Source organism: Melitaea cinxia, chromosome 21 (assembly GCF_905220565.1).
Source record: "Melitaea cinxia chromosome 21, ilMelCinx1.1, whole genome shotgun sequence".
NCBI lineage: Eukaryota > Metazoa > Arthropoda > Insecta > Lepidoptera > Nymphalidae > Melitaea > Melitaea cinxia.
Genome location: NC_059414.1, coordinates 9,898,463 through 9,920,459, shown reverse-complemented (window position 1 = coordinate 9,920,459; position 21,997 = coordinate 9,898,463). Strand labels below are relative to the sequence as shown.

At 33.5% G+C, this 21,997-nt stretch overlaps 1 protein-coding gene and 3 non-coding genes across 4 annotated transcripts; all 4 read left to right on the top strand.

Moving 5' to 3' along the window:
* The first annotated feature begins 765 nt into the window (after positions 1 to 765).
* Positions 766 to 837, top strand: Trnaa-ugc. The gene has a single exon. It is a non-coding gene; the product is annotated as a tRNA-Ala (tRNA).
* A 5,454-nt stretch (positions 838 to 6,291) lies between these two features.
* Positions 6,292 to 6,363, top strand: Trnaa-ugc. The gene has a single exon. It is a non-coding gene; the product is annotated as a tRNA-Ala (tRNA).
* Positions 6,364 to 15,494: 9,131 nt separating this feature from the next.
* Positions 15,495 to 16,920, top strand: LOC123664134 (3-oxoacyl-[acyl-carrier-protein] reductase FabG-like). Its single transcript, XM_045598738.1, has one exon. It carries the CDS (start codon positions 15,647 to 15,649, stop codon positions 16,406 to 16,408), a length of 762 nt encoding a protein of 253 aa, XP_045454694.1. The 5' UTR covers positions 15,495 to 15,646; the 3' UTR covers positions 16,409 to 16,920.
* Positions 16,921 to 18,887: 1,967 nt separating this feature from the next.
* Trnaa-ugc lies at positions 18,888 to 18,959 on the top strand. Its single transcript has one exon. It is a non-coding gene; the product is annotated as a tRNA-Ala (tRNA).
* The last annotated feature ends 3,038 nt before the right edge of the window (positions 18,960 to 21,997 follow it).

Here is a 21,997-nt window from a genome sequence, read left to right as displayed (position 1 = left end):
GCAGGCGGGTTGGTGACCGCAGGGCTGGCTTTGTCGCACCGAAGACGCTGCTGCCCGTCTTCGGCCTGTGTATTTCAAAACCAGCAGTTGGATGGTTATCCCGCCAATATTGAGTTAGTAGTTAAAATTATGCATAAAAAACAAATTAAAACAATGAAAAAAACATTACACACACTACCACGTATTTGACACACAGCCAAATATATACTCTTGATATTATAGAAATATAGTCTTTGACAACAGAACCTTAATAATGTTCAAACTTATAATTTAAATTAATTTGGTCATCAACCCGCCAGACTAGCATGGTGACTATGGGCAACACACTTGAGTTCACGCCATTTTTGGATTGCGATAGGCTGAAGTGATGCTGATGGTCTACTAATTAAAATGGATGGATGGAACACCAATTAAAAAGGAAATTAAAAGCCTCTGTTTGACTTTTCTAAAGCAGCATTACTTACTTAGTGGACCTTAGAATGATTATTAGTATTTCATACTAATAATTATAGAAACTGACTATATTAGACTGAAGTGGAATCATAAATATATATAAAATCATGTGGCATATACTTGAATTAACAGTGTTTTAACAGTTTTAGTAAACATTAATTTATTCAGTCATATTTCACATGAATCTCTTCATTAGTATGTTTACACAAGCCGTATTTTAAGTGTAATGCGTAACGTTTATTTGTCAACAAGGTTTGTTAAAAAAATCTTTGTGAAATTTTATGTTGTCGTATTTAGTACCAAGAGATGTCAGGGGATGTAGCTCAGTGGTAGAGCGTTCGCTTTGCATGTGAAAGGCCCCGGGTTCGATCCCCGGCATCTCCATTTTTAACACAAATTCATAGGCTCTTTATAAATTCTTAGGAGCTTGGTGATACATATTTATATCATAATTCATATTTCAAATTATCCTTATACGACAATACTTTTACATGGTTTTTTTTATAGGTAGATCTCACATTAATATTAACTTCGTCATCTCTCATTACCTAATTTTCAAGAAAATGTAGACACATTACTCTTTACTCATAACGTATTTTATAGGAATATACACATGCATGAGTAAATTTATAAGAATGAATATTTGTTGCATTTTACACTGTAAGACATTATTAAATCGTTTACCTAAAGCTTTGAATTTAAATGCATAATTATATTTAATTGAAGAATTAAACTTAATAGAATAATCTATTTAAATTGAGCACTTGAAGTAAGCCGTTCTGATAGGCGTTCTTATTCATTACGATTTAATCCGTCAATGGTCGTGGCTAATTTAAAGACTATCTGAGTTTTCAATCAAAAGAAAAAATACAATAAGCAACTTTTAAACTGTTAAGCGATCAGTTTAGTGATTAATCAAGAAACTAATGCTACAACCTATCTGGTAAAACTTTTACTAATAATTAAATAACTGATAAACCAATTACTACCTAAGTCTAATAGTCCGCCAATAAATCAGACAAGTTACGCAAACAAGCTTGTCAATTTATCAACAAATAATGCAAGTTTTTATACATTTTTATTACGAGTAATTTCTCCAGTAATAGTAATGTAACATATGGAGCAAGTAACTTAGCAAACATTTAAACCATTTGTCTTAAAACTAATTTAATAATAATTTATTATAAAGATTCTGTAAAACGTGGAAGTAAATTTCGACCAACCAAGGATTAGTTGAGGTTCTGGTCCTACAAATTATCTAGAAAGAAGTATATAGCAATTAGTTTTTTCGGCAAACATATATGGACAAAATTGCAGTTTTCAGAATTGGTTACATTCTACATAAATAAATAATTACATTATTAAAAAAGAAAATATTTTGTCTGTTCCTAACAGTAACTATATGAAAAAATAAAATATAATATATAGTTTAAAATAGTCTCCAAATATAATTTGAAGACTTCAAAGTTCATAACTAGCATTTGACAGGTTATTTCAGTTCACAGGAGTAACTTGACTGCAAAATTGTTTTTCTTGCGAGTTTCCACTCGTACTTCCGTACGAGCCGTAGTAAGTCTTAAAAAAAATTGAGATAAAGAAGAACAATACGAAATAAAACAAAACCGCAAAGCATAAACGAGCAATTGACAATAAAACAAATGTCGAAGTCGTTCCGAAGTTCATTTACAGCAGATTGACAAGCGCGGTAAAATGGCGGGCAGTGCCGAGCAGAGCCCTACGGGAATCAGCTATAAAAACTTTTTTACAATCAACGCGAGGACGGTAGATGAGTCTAGTGATGTAACTTTATCGGTACTTCAAACAAAAAGTAAGCTATCAACATCGAAATAAAAAATGCTTTTACTGTTCTACAATTAGACTTTATGGTAACTCGCAAAGCTACATTGAGATTTTTTTGTGTACAATAAAGTTACTTTAACGGTCAATTTTAAAAAATTTAAAAAATGTTTATCCTGATCACGACTATTTTCTAAACAAAATACCAACTTACTTGCTTGTAAAACTCCAAGTGCGATTTGGCCCTATATAAATAACTAGCTGGTAGTAGTTCGCCTGCGCAGAATTAGTAAGTACTTCAAGTAGCTTATTATCTTTTCAATATCTGTACACCAAAATTCATCAAAATTGGTTCAGCGACCTAAAATTCAATTTGCTACTACTAAATATGCATAAGAAATATATTATAATTTTTTATGTATTTATAGTTCACTGTTTCACTGTTCACTGTTCACTCGGAAGTAGGTTGTCAACAGGGTGATCCCCTTGGGCCTGCAATTTTTAGTTTAGCTATAAATCCGATAATTAAAAATCTAAATTCTAAATTCAACGTCTGGTATTTGGACGACGGAACCCTAGGAGGTGATGTGGATACTGTGTTATCGGACCTTTTTTTAATCAAAAATAAATTTAAAGCCATTGGTTTGGAACTTAATTTTAGCAAATGCGAACTTTTTATAAATAACTGCGAAATAAATTTAAATGACTTAAAACAAAAATTGAATATTTTGGCTCCAAATATTAAAATAATTAACAGTAATTCCCTTTACCTTTTAGGTTCTCCAATTTTTGATGAATCTATTTCTGAATATATTAATAATTCAATCACTAAATTTCAAAATTCAGTTGACAGTCTCCTTGAAATTAGTCCACATTATGCACTTTGCATCTTAAAATATTGTCTTTTCGTCCCTAAATTTACGTATACGCTCCGTTGCTACTCCTTTTGGAATCACCCAGATCTTTTAACACAAATAGACGACTTAATCAAAATTAGCTTGGAATCGATTTTTAATATGCAACTGAACGAGCAATCTTGGACCCAAGCATCCCTACCTATCCGTTATGGTGGTTTAGGGATTCGCAAAATTTCCAGTGTCGCTTTACCAGCCTTCCTATCTTCTGTCCATAGTTCAACAAATCTCATAAGTAAAATTTTAAGGGCATCCCCTTCAAACTTTGAGATTGCTGGTTTGGAAGAAGCTAGAAACGCTTTCTTAATTGCATGCCCAGGTCAAAATTTTCCAGTCTCTCCAAATTCACAGAGGAGCTGGGACGACATAAACTGCAAATTGACTTATGACAATCTTTTAAGCTGTAGTACAGGCTCGGCGCGTGCTAGACTTTTGGCCGTGGGTACGCACGAGGCCGGCTACTGGCTTCACGCGTACCCTTCAACAAATACAGGAACATTTCTTGAGCCTGACACGCTCCGAATCGCAACCTGTCTACGGCTTGGGGTTCCGGTCTGCGCTCCTCATAAATGTCCCTGTGGCAGTGATGTCGATAAGCTAGGACATCACGGTCTGTCATGCCTAAAAAGTGCAGGCCGCTTCTCGAGACATGCCGCACTTAACGATATCATACGCCGGTCCCTTGCCACCGTCAACGTGCCAAGTCTACTTGAGCCGACTGGTATTGCAAGAGACGATGGCAAGAGACCGGACGGTATGAGTTTGATTCCATGGAAGATGGGCCGGGTGTTGGTATGGGATGCAACCTGTTCAGACACGCTAGCCCCTTCCCATCTACATGGAACAAACAAAAGAGCTGGTGCGGCTTGTGAAGCGGCTGAAAAAACAAAAGCAGACAAATACAGGGGTCTAGGCTCCGAATATGATTTTGTCCCATTCGGTGTCGAGACCCTTGGTCCGTGGGGTCCTTGTGCTATAACACTATTTAAGGAAATAGCAAAAAGGTTAGTCGACGTCACAGGAGACCGAAGAGCTGGCAGCTACTTCGGACAAAGAATTAGTCTAGCTATTCAAAGGGGGAACGCTGCCAGTATCTTCGGAACCTTGCCTAAAGGGACTCCTTTCAATAATATTTTTTAGTTATTATATTATGTATATATAATATACTTAAGGATTTTTTTTTTAATTTAATGTAATTTATCTGTTAAATATAGTTCACTGTTTTGTCGATAATAACTTATTCATAAAAGATAGATCTATGCTGTCGCAGACTTTTTTGTAGGACTAATTAAGATAAACATTTCTCTTATACATTATATACGTATCAACTCTACAGTTTTTCCAGCGCATGCCAGAATAGTTCGCAGATGGTAAATTTATTTTCCGACTTACTTGCCAATTGGCGTTATATTTTGGACAATTCACACACTATCTTTAAAAATTATAGCGTATATGTTATTCTAATGTATAAGCTATATTATTGTAAGCTTTCATTAAAATCAATTCGGTAGTTTTTATGTGAAAGAGGAACAAACACCCATACATCTATACATCCATACATACAAACTTTCGCGTTTATAATATTAGTAGGATATACATGTGCAACATTCTATATAATTATCAAATAATATCATTCAATATGATAATTGTAAAACATCGACTTGTATTCAAATCCTATCTGGTTAAAGGTTTTTTTTTTATAGACAGGAAAATTATATGGGTACCCGCTTTTATTTTTTTTACCTTTTTATATTTCAGAGACACAGCTCTGAGACTAACAAACGGACGAAGACGAGATGATTAAGACTCACAGTCTGGATACCAAATCCGAAAAAATGGGGATATCTTCTCATAACGAGAACAAACCAAACATCACATCACTATACTCGTACTATAACAAACATCATACATACTTCAGAATTATCATATTCGTAAACGGAAAATACAATAAAAAATATTGTAATTGTGTTCCTTCAATTCTTAATAAGGATAAGTTAAGTTCAGATAATATGTTTTATCGACACAGCATTGAACTAAAGATTTCCCTCCACTTTTCCTAAGGCAATAATTCTTGGCCGCACCTCATTTGCATTTCTTTATTGGATCGCGGGGAAATTGAGAAAAATTTGGGCACTCACTTTTAATTACGACTGCACTTAAATTTACAATTCATAAAAGCCAACGAATGTATTTTATTTGGAATGTAATTTACTTTGAAGAGATACTTTGTTACGAAATAAAAAAAAAACAAGCAAAATCAAAATTTGACACAGACATAGGTGCCACACACTGGTTTGATTAATTAAGTATTTATTAAGAAATTTATACAACTGTTTATTCTTCCATACCGCGTTTTTTATTATTATTAAGTATTTGGATTAAGATTTAAAACAATTTTCGGTTGCTTTTTTAAAGGAACAAGACCTTAAACTTTTAATTGAAATGAATTTGGTGAAACGTCAGGTAATTATTTTTTTCATGTAGCGATATAAATTACTTTTATTTCTCTTCAATTAAATGTATATCTACTAAGATTTGAGTTTTGTAGTCCCATACTATTTTAATGCATACTTCCACACACGTGTCTTCAAAAACAGCTTGTGTAGCATAATTTTGGTAGGGTAAATTCAATTAATATTGATAAGAATGTTGTCTAATAAGATTTCCGAGAATCCCTATCTATTTTTAATTATTTTTTACTTACATGTATCTATTAGATTCGTGGATCAATTTATAATCAACACAGTGGTTTGAACCGGAAATCAAAAATACAAGAAAAGAAAATCTGACTTGACTTAAATCTTTATCGAATAATAAAGCACCTTCATTCTTAACTTCTTCATCGATACAAACTGTAACATTAATCTATTAATAAAACTAAAATTCTCATATTTTAATCAATCCGTGCTATTGTCGACTAGTTGACAAGTTTTACTGTCTGCGAATTGTTTGCTTGTAATACAGCTGCATAGTTATGTAATACTTACCTATATCCTTGACCTTATTAAATTCATGTTTACAAGTTGTTTGAAACTCCGATCATGCGCAATCGTTGCTAGAATACTTAACTTACAGCTTTCACTTTAAACCAATGGGCTGAACCGCCTTTTACTACATGCACAGTGTGAGGGATGTAGCTCAGTGGTAGAGCGTTCGCTTTGCATGTGAAAGGCCCCGGGTTCGATCCCCGGCATCTCCAAATTTTATCATTTTAATATTATCTGTTGAATGTGTAATTTTTTGTTCTCAAATTCCAAGAAGACTGTCAGAAATAATTATAGAAAAATTAAAGTTATCATTAATATATTGTAAACAACTGTAATTATACTACTACGTTGTGTGTTTACGCTATTTTTTACGATTGCTCGTATAAATTCTGCCACAGAATATAAAAGTAATGAACTAACGAGATATGTTCTGGTAACAAATTAAAATTCACGCCGCAATTTCGTACCGCAGTGCACATTAAGGCCACTAGATCTTAGACATTCACCTTAATTCGCTTTGTACATCTAGAAAAGCCGATAAGTTACTGTAAATCGTACAAGGTGGAGCTAGTAAACATATAAATTGACAGTTACGACCCATTCCGTGCAATCGGAGGATGAAGCGATACATCAGCTGAGGCGCCATCCATCGCTGTAATGGTGCCGTACTTCGCGCGCTTACTGAATCTTTTATACAACTCCTCGATCAGAAATGGTGGGTAAATGAACGTTGAAATGTAATGCACGTTTTTTTTATTATAAATGTACAGATGTTAGTGTATTTATTTTTGGAGCTTACTCCTTAAGAAGCAAAGTATGAAAAAAATTGGGATGTGGAAATCATCTGAATAAATAAGGCAGAGAGTGACGTTTACCGCGACTTTAGCTATTTATGTAGCAATAATATAATTATGTTTTTTTTTGCTGTTTTATGTTTTGTTGTTGTTCGCAAACAAAAAAAAAACAATTTAAATTACATCGACAAGTAATATAGCGTAGATAGCCGGTAAAACAATCACTTAACTACGCATTCATAAAGTAACTCGAAAATATAATCGTTAGATCTCTACGACATTTAAAGAGGACCACATAACAAGCACCAGCCTACGATTAAATAGGAATCAAAATTGGTACAGCCAGTAATAAGTTATGAGGTAACACTTAAAAATAACAGTTAAATTAAGAACCTCCTCCTTTTTTGAAGTTGCTTAAAAACGATAAATCGAGATAATTATGTCCAGACAGACTTTTAGGTTGCAGAAAATTAAATACACGTGATATCTCATTACAGCAACCACCCCTACTTCTTGTGATGTTTTGTGATTTTTTCCTAAGCCCTCTCTCCCTTTAGAGTCTCACGCAATTAATAAACGACCTCATAGATCAAAGGACATCTTTTAAAAACTCATAGAACCGGGCAATAGTTTCATAGGCCGGGAAATTGTACAAGACGAAAGATGAAATAAATCATAACATAAATCTTTGTCAACCAATATATATTTTTACATAATGTAAAAACATCAAATTATTTGAAAAATAACGTAAATAAATTCTAGCAACAAGAAATATTTCGATCACAACAGAAAGAAAAGATAAAACGGACATTTTTCAAATCGAAGAAATTTATAGCCGCTCAATTGAATTTCACAGTTGATTTGCGCGGCTGGGCCGTTTGAAAAATCCTTCCGGTTTTGAAATTCGGAACGCATCTGTCAAATAAACGCGGGAAAACATAGAGCGGTGTTGCCCGCTTAAGCGAAGGGTCGCCATGTGTCAAACGGGAAATAGTTATTTATGGGACCCATTCACAAATTGCATTCGTGGCCGAATTGATATATTGGAATGTTTTATATGTAAATGTGATCTGAGATGAATGTCTTGCCCCAAAAACGGATATCAAATGATTTACAACCTATGTTTAAGAGAATCGTAAGTAAAATATGAATAACATGTTATTATAATTGTGACGGATGCTTAATTGTCAAAACAGTAAGTATAATAATTGATGATAAGTTTCATAAAATTATTTTTTCAAAAATATTCTTCTTTATATTATATATCTTATATATGTTATACATATTACCTATCATATGAATATAACGAAATTAAATCTAATATTTTTAAGATAAGCTTCAAAATTTTGTAATTATTAATGTGCTTGAGGTTTGAATATCATTAGAAATTATATATTTTCGTTTTTTCAGCACATTTATAGTGTTAGACACACATTGCACATTATAGTGTTAAAATAATATCTTATAAATAGTGCAGTAACCACGTATGTTTAAAAGTCAAATTGATAATTAATAAACAAAAATACTCGTACAATAATTAATTTCAAATTAAACTTCGTAATAGAAAGAGAGTTTTACGTGATGTGACATGTGAGTAGTAAGATGTTGATTTTGTTAAACGACCTCAAAAAAAGAGGAGGTTATCAATTCAACTTTATTTTGTTTCTATTATCTCATAATTTATTACTGCGGGTGATTATATTTAAAGCTGGTGTTTGTCGTGTGATCCCATTTAAATTTGATCGAAATCTGACGAATACTTTTTTGAGTAATATCTAATAATGCGTATTCACAATTAAGAAAAATATTATCATTTATTTGACAAATAATATTATAAGTATTACTTGTCGATGTAATTTGAAGTTTGTTTTTTTTTGTTTCGTTTGTGAGCAAACAATTAATTACCTATTCATTTTCACCTTTGGACTAATTGACATTTAGTTTTTCTGTAAATTCTGATACTATAGTTTTTATGTTATACAATATGTTAATATACTAATTAAAAATATAGGTATATAAAATGCGCAAATATTTGCAGTATACAAGAATACAAATGTGTTTTTCAAATTTATGAGCTTATTGTTCGTCACGATTATGTTATAATTTACATACTCTAGTTATAAATCAACATTCGTTCTCGTTGAGTCGAAGGTCATTTCGTGGACGTCAGTACAAACTCGAATATATTGTGCTCTGATATAGTTGTCCAACGCCTATTTAATAGGAATTTATCGTAAGGTAATATAAAAAGGTAGGTATATGCTATATAAATTTCTTAAGAAGTCTAATACTACTGTTTAGTAATTACTGAGTACATATACATACGTAGTTAGGAGTCGAACTCCTTATGTTCGACTCCTTCAAATGGGGGATTCTGTTGATGTAATAGATGACGTTCCGCGTTTAAAAAAAGATTTTTGTCCATTTCTAAATTTAACTGCTCAAATAGACGCGCTACTTTGATAGACTAGTTCCGCAGCACTTTCATTCGCGGCTATAATTTACAATGCAATACATTTTTTGCGGCACTTAATATTAATATTTCACTTTATCAACGTTTTTTAGGGATAAGAAAAATTATTTAGGACGGTTAAGCAGAAGTACGTCGCCAAAGTAGATCGTATATTAAGACAAAGTAAAATTTAAAAAAAAGGCTAGCAATTTTTTATTCAACAACTAGGTACAGAACCCCTCATTTGAATGAATGCAGTTATGATACGAACATTCTATATAAAAAGTATTAAAAGCAGCATTAATTTTTATTGTTAGCTAATTCATTACCTACTGATACTTTTCTTATCTATTTTTTTTTTCTTAATTGTCTGAAAAAGTTTATCAATAATATTTAAAATAAATTTTTATCCATTTTTTAAGTTATATAATTCGCTGATTCGAAACTTAAATAATATGTCGAATACAAATCGTTCTAGTCGTTGCTGCAGTTTGTAAATAGATCTTTTTTTTTTCTTTTTGTAATCCTAAATTTAATTCTAATAGTAAGATGACAACATGATATATGTGGCATAAACTAAAGATTTCATAATCAGAAAACTGTGATGTTTTACAATATTACTTTACTAGTATCTTTCCAAGTACTTACCTACCGATGTACTAGATACTCATTGAAGCAGAGCACAGCAGGCTCAAAATTTTGACCGGCCCGCCTGTGGAAGCAACTCAATTTACAGTGTATCACGTCTAAATAACACTACTCTCAAGAACTGTTGTGTTCCTGTGGTGAGTAAGGTTCCGGGGGAGAGTTCCGGGGGAGGGGCGGGGATAGGTTGGCAACGCGCTCGCAATGCTCCTGGTGTTGAGGGTTCATAAAGTACGATATCCGCTTGCCATCAGATAGCCCTCATCTACAGAATGAAGATAGCATTAATGCAATAGAATATACACTAATCTAGCTGTATTGATTTACGTTAATAATCATATTCTTTTAATAGAATAAGCTGCAGAACTCAGTATCCGTCATTCGACCACTGTAACTTAGAATCAATGGTGATTCCAAGAAAAAACGGTTAATTAACAAAATTTAGTTTATACTATTGAGTTCTGACTCCATATCAACTTGTTTAACATTTAGTGCTAATAAGATAGCGGACTAGCTAATTTCAATTCACTCAGATTCAGAGTACCAGAGTACAAATGAAAGTTGTTGAGAATACCAGATTGAAAAATGTGTCCTGCGATTACTAAAAAGTTAAAAAGAAATTTAAAGTAAAAAAGTTTTAAAAACCCGCTATACCCTACCTCCGTTACAGCCTTACATATTCTTCACATTTTTTCATATCACGGGTTCTTCTTAAAGTCGTTACCTTTACCGTCGTTAATTTTATTCCTTAACAAACGTTAAGGAATAAAATTCAAAATCTAAAAATTCGAAAGTGGTCTATATTCAGTGTTGGAGTCAGAGGGAGTTGAGGAAATTAATTAGAATAGAATTTGTACTTTATAACATACTAGCTGACCCCGCAAACGTTGTTTTGCCATAACACAAAATTTCAAATATTTTTCTCAATTTGATCGCAGCTCCAACTGTGTGGACAAACTGAAATTAAAATAGAATAATATTTAATATTTGATGCTGCGATGGTAGCGCAGTCTACCGGATCCAATGTAAAACATTCCAAAAGTAACAACTACTTATAAATGACAAATTAGTTAAATAAACATTTTCCAGTGGACCAAATTGTGAATCTAAACCATCCTCGAATCCCCTAGAGCTCGCACAAATTTTTTTATCCAGCCGTCTAGGAGGAGTTCAGTGACATACACACGCACACAAGAAATATATTATAACATATTTATAACATTTGTGTGATTTTGTATATCTAATTTGTAAATTGCCACATTCGATATAAGGTGTTAAAAAGTATATAGTATTAAAATGTGACGAGAAGTGTAACCATTTATTATTATTATTTTTTTCATCTCTATAGAAAACAATTTCTTGACGAAATGACAATTAGGAACTTGAATAATAAATTATTATAGGCCGTCGTGAAGCCCAGGGTCCCGCAAATTCATTTCTGCCCCAGTGTATCACTAAACATAAACAATTAGATTTTTATATTAAAAATTTAAAAAGTTTTAGGCAAAATATGTTAGTGTGAGAGGAAAGTTATAAGGAGAAAGCGTAAGTTAGTTCTCCTTAAAATGTGTGAAATCAATACTATCAGACAACCAAAGAAAATTATCGCGCCTAGATGACCTTAGGCTTATACAGCAATAAATAAAAGACGTAAACAAAAACGTTTGTTTTAATAAATAATAAATAAATAAATATCTACATAATACACACACGGTCGTCTGTTCCTAAAGTAAGCAACTTAATGCTTGTTACAGGTAACAGCCGACTAATATAGGTACGTATTTTCTTTTTCTTTTTTTCGACAAACATACTTATAAATAATACATATATAATTATATAAATAAATATGTATATTACGCCCAGACTTGGGGTGGGAATTGAACCCCCAACCCTCAGAGCAGAAACCAGGGTCATTTACCATGTTTATTATTTTCGCGCACGAGTCTCGTGATCAAGACATTCGCAGTCAATGTCCTGATTTATATCCCAAATATCCCGTTTTCGGATAATTTTCGTAATAGAAGTAACCATGTTAATCTAAAATCTTATATAGCCTACCTTGAAATAAAAAAATAAAAAAATAAAAAATGAATGTTTTAGAATAAAAAAGGACATGGGTTGGACATGGAAAGCCCGTGGATGTATATCACTTGTATAAAAATAATCTTATATAGAGCTAATCAATGTGTATATAATGTGTAATATATATATGTGTGTAGACCAACGTGATTCCGAACCCGTGGGAATATCGGAATATAACTAGGTCGGCAAACAAGCGTACGGATCACCTGACAATAAGCGATTACCATAGTTTATAATAATAATAATAATAATTTACTCTTTATTGTACACATAAAAAGAAGTTTACAATTTATTAAACTATTCACGAAAAGAAATGTACAACAGGCGGTCTTATCGCTAAACAGCGATCTCTTCCAGACAACCAGCTTGGAGGAGATAATGTGAAAAAAGGCGGAAAGGGTGTACAGACTTGAAATAAAAGAAAACAAGAACAAAGAAACTTAAATATACACACATACATGCATACATATATACACATACTACAAACAATATTAACTATACTAAAAATTACAGAACGTATTACATAAAAATATATAAATAAACTACACACATAAATACATATAAACATATACACATACAAACATACATACACATATATATACATATAATATTATACATAATTATATATTATTAAGAAACAGTAGAATAACAAATAAGTGTATATAAATATATTACACAAATAGCAGTGACTAATGACGAAGTGGACGACAGTAAGTGTTTCATAACCATCTTTTTGAAAGATTCAAGTGATGTTGCACGTCTAATGTGTAATGGTAAAGTTTTCCATAACCGTGCAGCCTCAATGCAGACAGACTTGCTGTAGAAGGCAGTAGAATGTTTACCGATTTTCAAACTAAGATTTTCACTAGAACACAGTGATCTATTGTGTGAGTCACAAAAATTCAAAGCGTTCTTTCAAATAAAACGGAAGGATTCGCTTAAACCGAAAGTAAAAATCATCATATCAAAAGTTTCGCTCTAGCGAGTATATCGTTCCATAGCTTAATTGGCTAGAGCGTCGACACGGTATGTCGAAGACGCGGGTTCGAATCCCGCTGGAGCGGTCAATTTTTGATATGATATTCAAAAATGTTTAGAATTCCTAATTGTGGGTAACACAAAAATAAAAATCGTACATATTAAAAATAGCATGGTGTCGTCTCCTGTCAAAGATTTTCATTGTAATATGAAACTTTGAATAGTTACGAGTCTCTGTAAAGAACTCACTATAGACGGCGCCACGGTTCGCTTAAACCGAAAGTAAAAATCATCATATCAAAAGTTTCGCTCTAGCGAGTATATCGTTCCATAGCTTAATTGGCTAGAGCGTCGACACGGTATGTCGAAGACGCGGGTTCGAATCCCGCTGGAGCGGTCAATTTTTGATATGATATTCAAAAATGTTTAGAATTCCTAATTGTGGGTAACACAAAAATAAAAATCGTACATATTAAAAATAGCATGGTGTCGTCTCCTGTCAAAGATTTTCATTGTAATATGAAACTTTGAATAGTTACGAGTCTCTGTAAAGAACTCACTATAGACGGCGCCACGGTTCGCTTAAACCGAAAGTAAAAATCATCATATCAAAAGTTTCGCTCTAGCGAGTATATCGTTCCATAGCTTAATTGGCTAGAGCGTCGACACGGTATGTCGAAGACGCGGGTTCGAATCCCGCTGGAGCGGTCAATTTTTGATATGATATTCAAAAATGTTTACGGAAGGATGGGATTAAATAATATAGATTAAAGGAGAGATAGCACATGAGTATTCCTGCGCAGACGTATCTTGAGTTTCGCACGGACACAAGCACTCGCACTCAAGTTTATTTAGTTGATCCTCCTTTAAGTCTAGATAGCAAGTGTCAGCGTAATCAAGGATAAGATGAAGAAGAGATTGGGCAAGGGCAACTTTAGTAGGAGTAGGAAAAAAATTACGCAACCTTCTTAATGAACCGATAGATGCAAAAAATGTTTTGCTAACTTCACAACTCTCCACAGATTATGACATATTATAACTATTATGTTTGAAACAGGGATTCCAAAATGTTCATACAATTTTCATACAATTTTTATCTGTTTTTATCTGGGCTATCTGGATCCAGATAGATCTATCTGGATTCCAGAATAGTTTACAATAACTTCCCACATCATCATCATCGCTTTTTATTTGGAATTTTCAGCAGAGCAGAACCCACCATGGAATGTAATCATACATAATTTTACACACATTTTTATATGTACCACGGAACTACTACAAATGTCACTTGCCGCTTCGGCAGAGCCAGATCCGCAAAAATGACACGCTTTTAGTAAAGCCATACCTTCCTGTTTATACCATAGTACTCTGTGGCCATACCCTACTACGTTTTTTTTATCACGTGCTACGGTGCTATTAATACCCATACATGAATATTTAGTGTTGTAAGTTTTTTAAAAATCTACCATATTATAAGTCTATGTAGTAATGATATGATCACATCATCACTTCAGCCTATCGCAGTCCAATGCTGGGCATAGGCCTCAACAAGTTCGCGCCCCACATTATGGCGCGTGTTTTGCCCATAGTCATCGATCTGGGCAGGCGGGTTGGCGACAGGAGGGCTAGCTTTGTCGCACTGAAGACTCATATGATATCCGACCGTTTTCTCGTAGTTTTTTTTTTGGACGGAAGTTTCAACCGCCGGCTGTCGAAGATTTCCAGCTTGAAACGCTTGATCTCTGTACTTGCGCATTTTGCCGCTGTACAACCCCACATAGGTGTATTTACCCTAAGGCCAAAAGAGCCATGGCCCGAGCTGGTATTCTATGAGGGGTGGCACAAGCCGAGCACAAGGGGCGACGCAAACTGAGTTTACCTACGCAATAAGGATGTAAAAAAATTAATGAACAAAATCATGAATTGGTGGAAGGGGCGGCCTAAAAAATCGTGGGTGGCCTAAAAAAATCGGGGGCGGCCTAAAAAAATCGGGGGCGGCCTAAAAAAATCGGGGGCGGCCTAAAAAATTGGGGGCGGCAAGCTTTATTGGCCAGAGGCGCTCAATCTTAAATTACGCCACTGCTGCCCAATGACAATGTACAGTAAAAAAACAGCTTAATTCAAAAAATATTAAAATTTATAATAGTGAAACGTTATCTATACAAAATCATAATCGACTTGCAACCGTGTATGTTCGACAGGAAGGTTATATTGTAAGCTATGTAAAATTTTCTTTTAAAATTTATCTTTCTTATTCTACGTGTCATTTGCGAAATCGTGTGCTATCTTTTGGCAATGGAAACGGAAAGTCAAAAATAAACTAATGAAAGTTATTCCTTTGTTGTTTGTTAAAATTGTTTTTATTTGTTATTTTTTAGTAGAAAATAGTTTACAGCCAGGCAACATTACACATAAACGCCATCAATAATCAATCATTGTTTATTTGTTTAATTGTTTTGTACTGGGTATTCTAAAAATATATTTTCGTATAACACCAGTTACACTACGTAGTACGTACGTCGTTTCCCAATTCTTAAAAACAAAATGGACTTCAACGATAAAGTTGTATTAATTACTGGCGCAAGTTCCGGAATTGGAGCGGCTACAGCAATACACTTTTCAAAATTATCCGCGAAATTAGTTTTAACTGGAAGAAAAGAAAACAATTTAAAAAAGATAGCTTTATATTGCGAGAAAACTAAAGGTATGAAACCTTTGACTGTTGTAGCGGATTTAACAGAAGACAATGATGTCGAAAACCTGGTGAAACAAACTATTGATGAACATGGAAAAATTGATGTTTTAGTTAACAACGCCGGCGTAATGGCTATGGGAGGAATAAAAGATGCCAATGTAGAAGCTTACGACAAAGCGATGTCGACAAATATGCGTGCAGTTTATCATTTAACGAATTTGTGTGTACCTCATCTGATCCAAAGTAAGGGATGCATTGTTAATGTGTCCAGCGTTTTGGGTTCTAAGGCTAACACCAATTGTTTGCCTTATAATATTTCGAAGGCGGCTCTTGACCACTTCACCAGATGTATTGCTTTAGAATTGGCACCTGATGGAGTTCGTGTGAACTCAGTAAATCCTGGATTTGTGAAGACTAATATTTTAAAGGATGTAGGGCTTACAGAGGATCAAGTCGAGTTATTGGTTAAAAATATTGTTGGAAGGACACCTTTGAAGAGAATAGTAGAAGTATGTGAAGTGGCAGCTCTTATTGCTTTCCTAGCGAGTGATCAATCGAAGAGTATAACGGGATCTTGCATGTCAATTGATGGGGGAAGCAGACTACAGTAAACTATTTGTTGTTTATCACGAAGGTGCCGATCCTTGTGATGATCCTGCAAAATCTGAATGGAAGCTGGTTTGTTACACTTTCAAGCGAAAACTACTTAACCAATCATCATGAAACTTTGTACACCAATTCTTGGAGGTATTAGAAAGAACTTACTTTGATACTTTTAATTTAAAAAAAATTCAATGCAAGCTAAGCCAATGGTAAAAGCTATTACTTTATAATTAGATGCATTTAAACAGAAATCATCTAGAACAGAGGTGAGCAACCCGTGGCCTGCAGGCTGCATGTGGCCCAAATAGAGATTTTGTGCGGCCCACCAAAGGTTTTCAAATTTTTAAAACTGTCAATTTTATTATAATAGGCACACCAAAATTCAATACTTGTACCATCAGGTCTTATTGTTTTCCATCATTCTGTGCTTTCGGCCCGAATATTAATTTTTCAAAATTTTGCGGCCCTCTAGTAAAAAAGGTTGCTCACCCCTGATCTAGAATATTATAAATAAGTTATATATCTAGTCATGTAAGATCATTGCGAACTTAGGCATTAAAGTTTAATTAATTAAACATGTTTTAAAACTGTTTTGATAAAAAAAAATTAAAGTATATTTAATGTTGTAGTATATGCTATTTATTTTGTGTTAATATAAAAACATGCCATGTATATTAATTATTATTTATTAAAGTGAGACTTTAATTGAAGGATTTTATTATTTCTCAATGTGCCCTAATGTTACCTAAATGACAAACACACAAACAATGAAAATGTGTTAAATAATAAAATCATCATCATCATCATCATCATTTCAGCCTATCGCAGTCCACTGCTGGACATAGGCCTCCACAAGTTGAACTCAGGTATGTTGCCCACAGTCACCATGCTGGGCAGGCGGGTTGGTGACCGCAGGGCTGGCTTTGTCACACCGAAGACGCTGCTGCCCGTCTTCGACCTATGTATTTCAAAGCCAGCAGTTGGATGATTATCCCGCCATCGGTCAGCTTTATAAGTTCCAAGGTGATAGTAGAACTTTGTTATCCCTTAGTCGCCTCTTACGACACCTACAGGAAGAGAGGGGGTGGCTATATTCTTTAATGCCATATCCACTCAGCACAATTCTTTTTAAATCATTAACGTCCACTGATGTTAATCAATAGATAACAGGTAGCTCCGGATATTTTTCTTTTCTTTTTTTTTTTAATTTGTTAGTAAATAAACTATTTTGAATAATTTTATGCATTTTGATATGAACATAATAAAATCTAATTGACTATCATGTTTTAAACAGTAAAGTCTTGAATTATCTCTTTTTAATGTTTCTCATATAAAAAAAGAAAAGGACACTAATCATTTGTGTAAATACATATATACACGCAAATATATATTTATGTGAAATGCATTCTTTGACCAAAACAAATATTAATAAGAAATCATAAACATTTTAACATTACATATTGAACATACGAAAGGTAGTGCGTGTCATATAGACCCATTTAAATTTAATTGAGATTTGACAAGTACTTTTCGAGTTATATCTAATAATACTTATTTACTTAACTATTTTTTCGTCGTCAGATTGTATTATACCGTATAACTTTTTACAGTGGGCACCGAGTTTGATGATTCTTGTTTTAACCTTTTGTGGTGCTTGTCTTTTAGTCCCATTCACATTTGATCGAGATCCGATGACTACTTTTTGAGTAATCTTTTTATAACGCGTATTTACTTGATTATTTTACCTGTACCTATGTTGTTTTACTTGTCGATGTAATTGAAGCTGGTTTTATTTTTTCGTTTGCACCCAAACACAATTATTACCACAATAGTGTGATAAAAGTCGACAGCTGAATCGAACTTTTCCATTATTCTACTATCAAATGATTACGAGGAAGTAATCAAATAGGTATTATAAATTAGTTATGGATACGAACAACCTAATTACCTACTTGTATGACGTTAAGATCTAATCTCATACCTAAATAAATAAAACCCCTTTCTAATTGGCTCAAGGACAATTTAGTTTTAAATTGAATTTAGACGTTATTCTTTTCATGACTTTTAAAATCCTGATATAACGTGGACTGACGGCTTAACGTGCTCTCTAAGGCACGGTGGGAAGACCCACAACGACTGTACAAACACCCAGACCACGGCAAACATCTGTATGGCCAATACAAATGTTTGTCATATGCGGGATCAGCAACAGCCGTTGCGCTAACGCGTCATGATACATAATTAAAATTAATTTTATTTATTTAATTGGAAATTGAAAGAGGTCTCATTTTGTCCATATATAAGACCTGTTTTTTTTTTGTTCCTTTTTTTCTTTTTACATCTGTTATTTAATCAGTTGCCTTTTCTTATTAATTAATCTATTTGTGATTCTTTGGTTTATTTCATATATTTAAGTATTGAAAAAAAAAATGAAATAAAAATATAGCCGGAAATCTATAAAACTGAAAATTCGATTAATAAAACATCGGGGATGTAGCTCAGTGGTAGAGCGTTCGCTTTGCATGTGAAAGGCCCCGGGTTCGATCCCCGGCATCTCCAACTTTTTGTCATAGGTAATAACTAGTAATTTAAAACTACTTATTAAATTTTAACTTACATTATAGGAAAAAACACACACTAATTAAATACGTATATATTTATTTAACTTGTTCAGCTTGAGTAGATGAAAAATCATTGTGAAATTGCTTAATTTGATAGACTGACTTCTTTGGTTGTTACAATTTTTATAAGTATTTCATTATTGCAATAAAAACATAATTCAATGTTTTGAAAATCAAAACATGGGACAAGTCACAAAATACCTTAAAATCGATGTAGAAGATGTGAAGAAGGTAATATAAGATCAACGTACAATTTTAACGTTCATTTTGTGTTGTAAATTGACAAAATTGTAATTGGTAAAGAGAACTACGTGAATAATTTCATTTAGAAGACGTCAATACAATAAATAAACGAAAAATTGAACAATTTTCAGAAGTTTTTTAGAGATAAATACTTGTATTTAATTTAAAAAGACTGTAACGGTGTCTTAACACCTAAGAAAAAATATTACAAAAACTATAACTTAACAAGGTATTTTCAAAATTAAAAAATATCATCATATCGGCGGCTTTCAATATTTTATTATGTTGAAAATATAAGAAATAAACAAACACACACAATAATATATCCTACTAAAAAGGACGTCGCCAGTCATAAGTTACTTTTTTTCTGCAAAAGGAATGAATATTGACATCAAATTTTGTCATCGATTATTTATCATGATATATACACATACAATTGAAATCGATTCTAATAAAACATTTCTGAACACGATTCGATGACATCACAAGCTTGCCACGATCCACTAATCTAGCAACACTAGATATACAATGAACACATTGTAATTTATAAATACACGTCTTATAAACTTGACATTCCTCGTTAAATACAATGAAAATATATATCTTATTTAATTTTGATGTAAAACGATTATTGGTAAAGTATAAGACGGAACCATTTTAAAATATTTTTAGTCTTACACTTCTATAACTTATATAAAACAATTTTTTTTTTTCGATCTAGTAATTATGAAAATTCAAGGAATGTCACAAGATTCAAAATAAAGTCAGAATGAAAACAGTGGTTCTATATAATCTTATTAATTTTTACCACAGATAATTTTATTAAACTATGTAATACTAAAGAGAAATAAGCTCCTTACTATCTTAAATCTGGATCACACAAGGGCATAGGGTAATCAATGGCGTAGAAGAGTATATTCTCACAAAATTTCAAAGAGATCTATTAAAGCCCTTATATTGGAGACGTAGGGCTCCTACATTTTTCCATATAACCGCCATTGCTTACATACAATAGGATCGCATCATGTGATCTAGTCAAAGAACCAAATACAACTTTGTTACATATTTGACATTCTTACCATTTAACTTTCTTTTAATTTAAAACTAAACTTATTTAAGAATCAAAATTTTATTATAATATTAACAGTAGACATAAGAACCAGAAAATATTAAGGTTTACGTTTTTTTTGCTGAGAGACAATTATGAAATTCTTTTTTTTTTCTCATATTTTTATTCGACAAAAGACCGAGTGCGCTACATCGGAAAAGTCGATAATGATAGATTCATTACAATGAATATTTGCCCGAATAACAAAATACCTAAGAATAAAAAAATATATTTGTAAAACAATTTTTCGACCAGTAGTTGATAACATTGACATGATCCTTTAAAATCTGGTCCAAAGCTTATATTCAATACGAGTCGTTTTGTTAACGAGCCGTTAAACGGTTTTCTAAGAACCGGGTGTAAGCCAGAACGTTAACGACTGTCTAATAAAATATTTGATCGGAGTATCAATAGGGATTGTAGAATTTGTAGATCAGTGACTTGAGACGATATAACATTGCAAGTGGCGAATACATTTCTCCAAAAAAAAAGGGAAAATACCAAAGTTGACAGCTTATTTCATTTTGATTCAATAGACTTCGGTAGCCGCTGAGTTATTATATACAGTAAACTAGTTTAATGAGGACGCGTCAGCAGTGTTTCACTTCGTCGCACTCGTTCATGTTGAGATCGGTGCGCGGCGGCGGCGATGGCGGTGGCATCACCAGTGATGTCATCACTAGTGATGATGTTGATGATGGTTTAGGCGCGGGGTTGTAGCGCAAGGGGCGGCGCATGGGGCAGCGCGTCCGCGCAGGCGCGGGGGAGGCCCGCGGGGGGGCCGGGGGGCCCGATCGAGGCCCCGGAGGGCCTCTCTGACTCGAGCGAGGGCACGGAGGGCCTCTCCGAGGCGGGCGGCGACGGCGCGTCCACGTCATTCTGCAACGATCCAACTGCTGAGCCGCCGCCCGCTACAACACCGGGAGGGAGGAGGGGAAGGTACGTGGAGGGGGCGGGGAGGGGAAGGGGGCACCGTTACTCACTCGCTAACCTGCCGCCTTACTACCGTCATATGTTGTAAACCGGGTTCGAAGCCTAAATAGTGAAAAAATACTATTTAACAATCTATTATAGAAAATTGGACTATGTACAGTATTTGTACGACAATTACTAGAATAGAAAGTCGACGGTCGGCAAAGCGGCATGTAGACTACGTTTGTGCTGATATTTATAAATATATCGTTAAAGATCTATAAAAACAATTTTTGAACTGAAAAATAAATATATTGTATTCATAGAATTCTAAAACAATAGCTTATACATTAGGTACTTAATTTATTCAATGCTAAAGCAATTTGGCTAAATGAAAATTATTACGAAATGATTTTAATGTATTGTTATGAAATGTAAGAAGATTTAAGCAATGAAATAAGAAAATGTTAAATCCATATTAAGAAAATTTGAAATTAAATATTTAGCTACGCATTAATTAATAAGTATAGTGTTAATTATTTATTTGTACAAAATTAATTATGGATGTAACATATTTAGTATCAATATTCAGATGAGAAGAACAGCACATTTCGCGAGTCGAATGGTGCGTGAGGTTTTAGTGAACAGCAAGCACGTGATTGAAGAATGAACGAAATATAACAATAATGTTTGTAAATGAAGAGAAGTCGCAG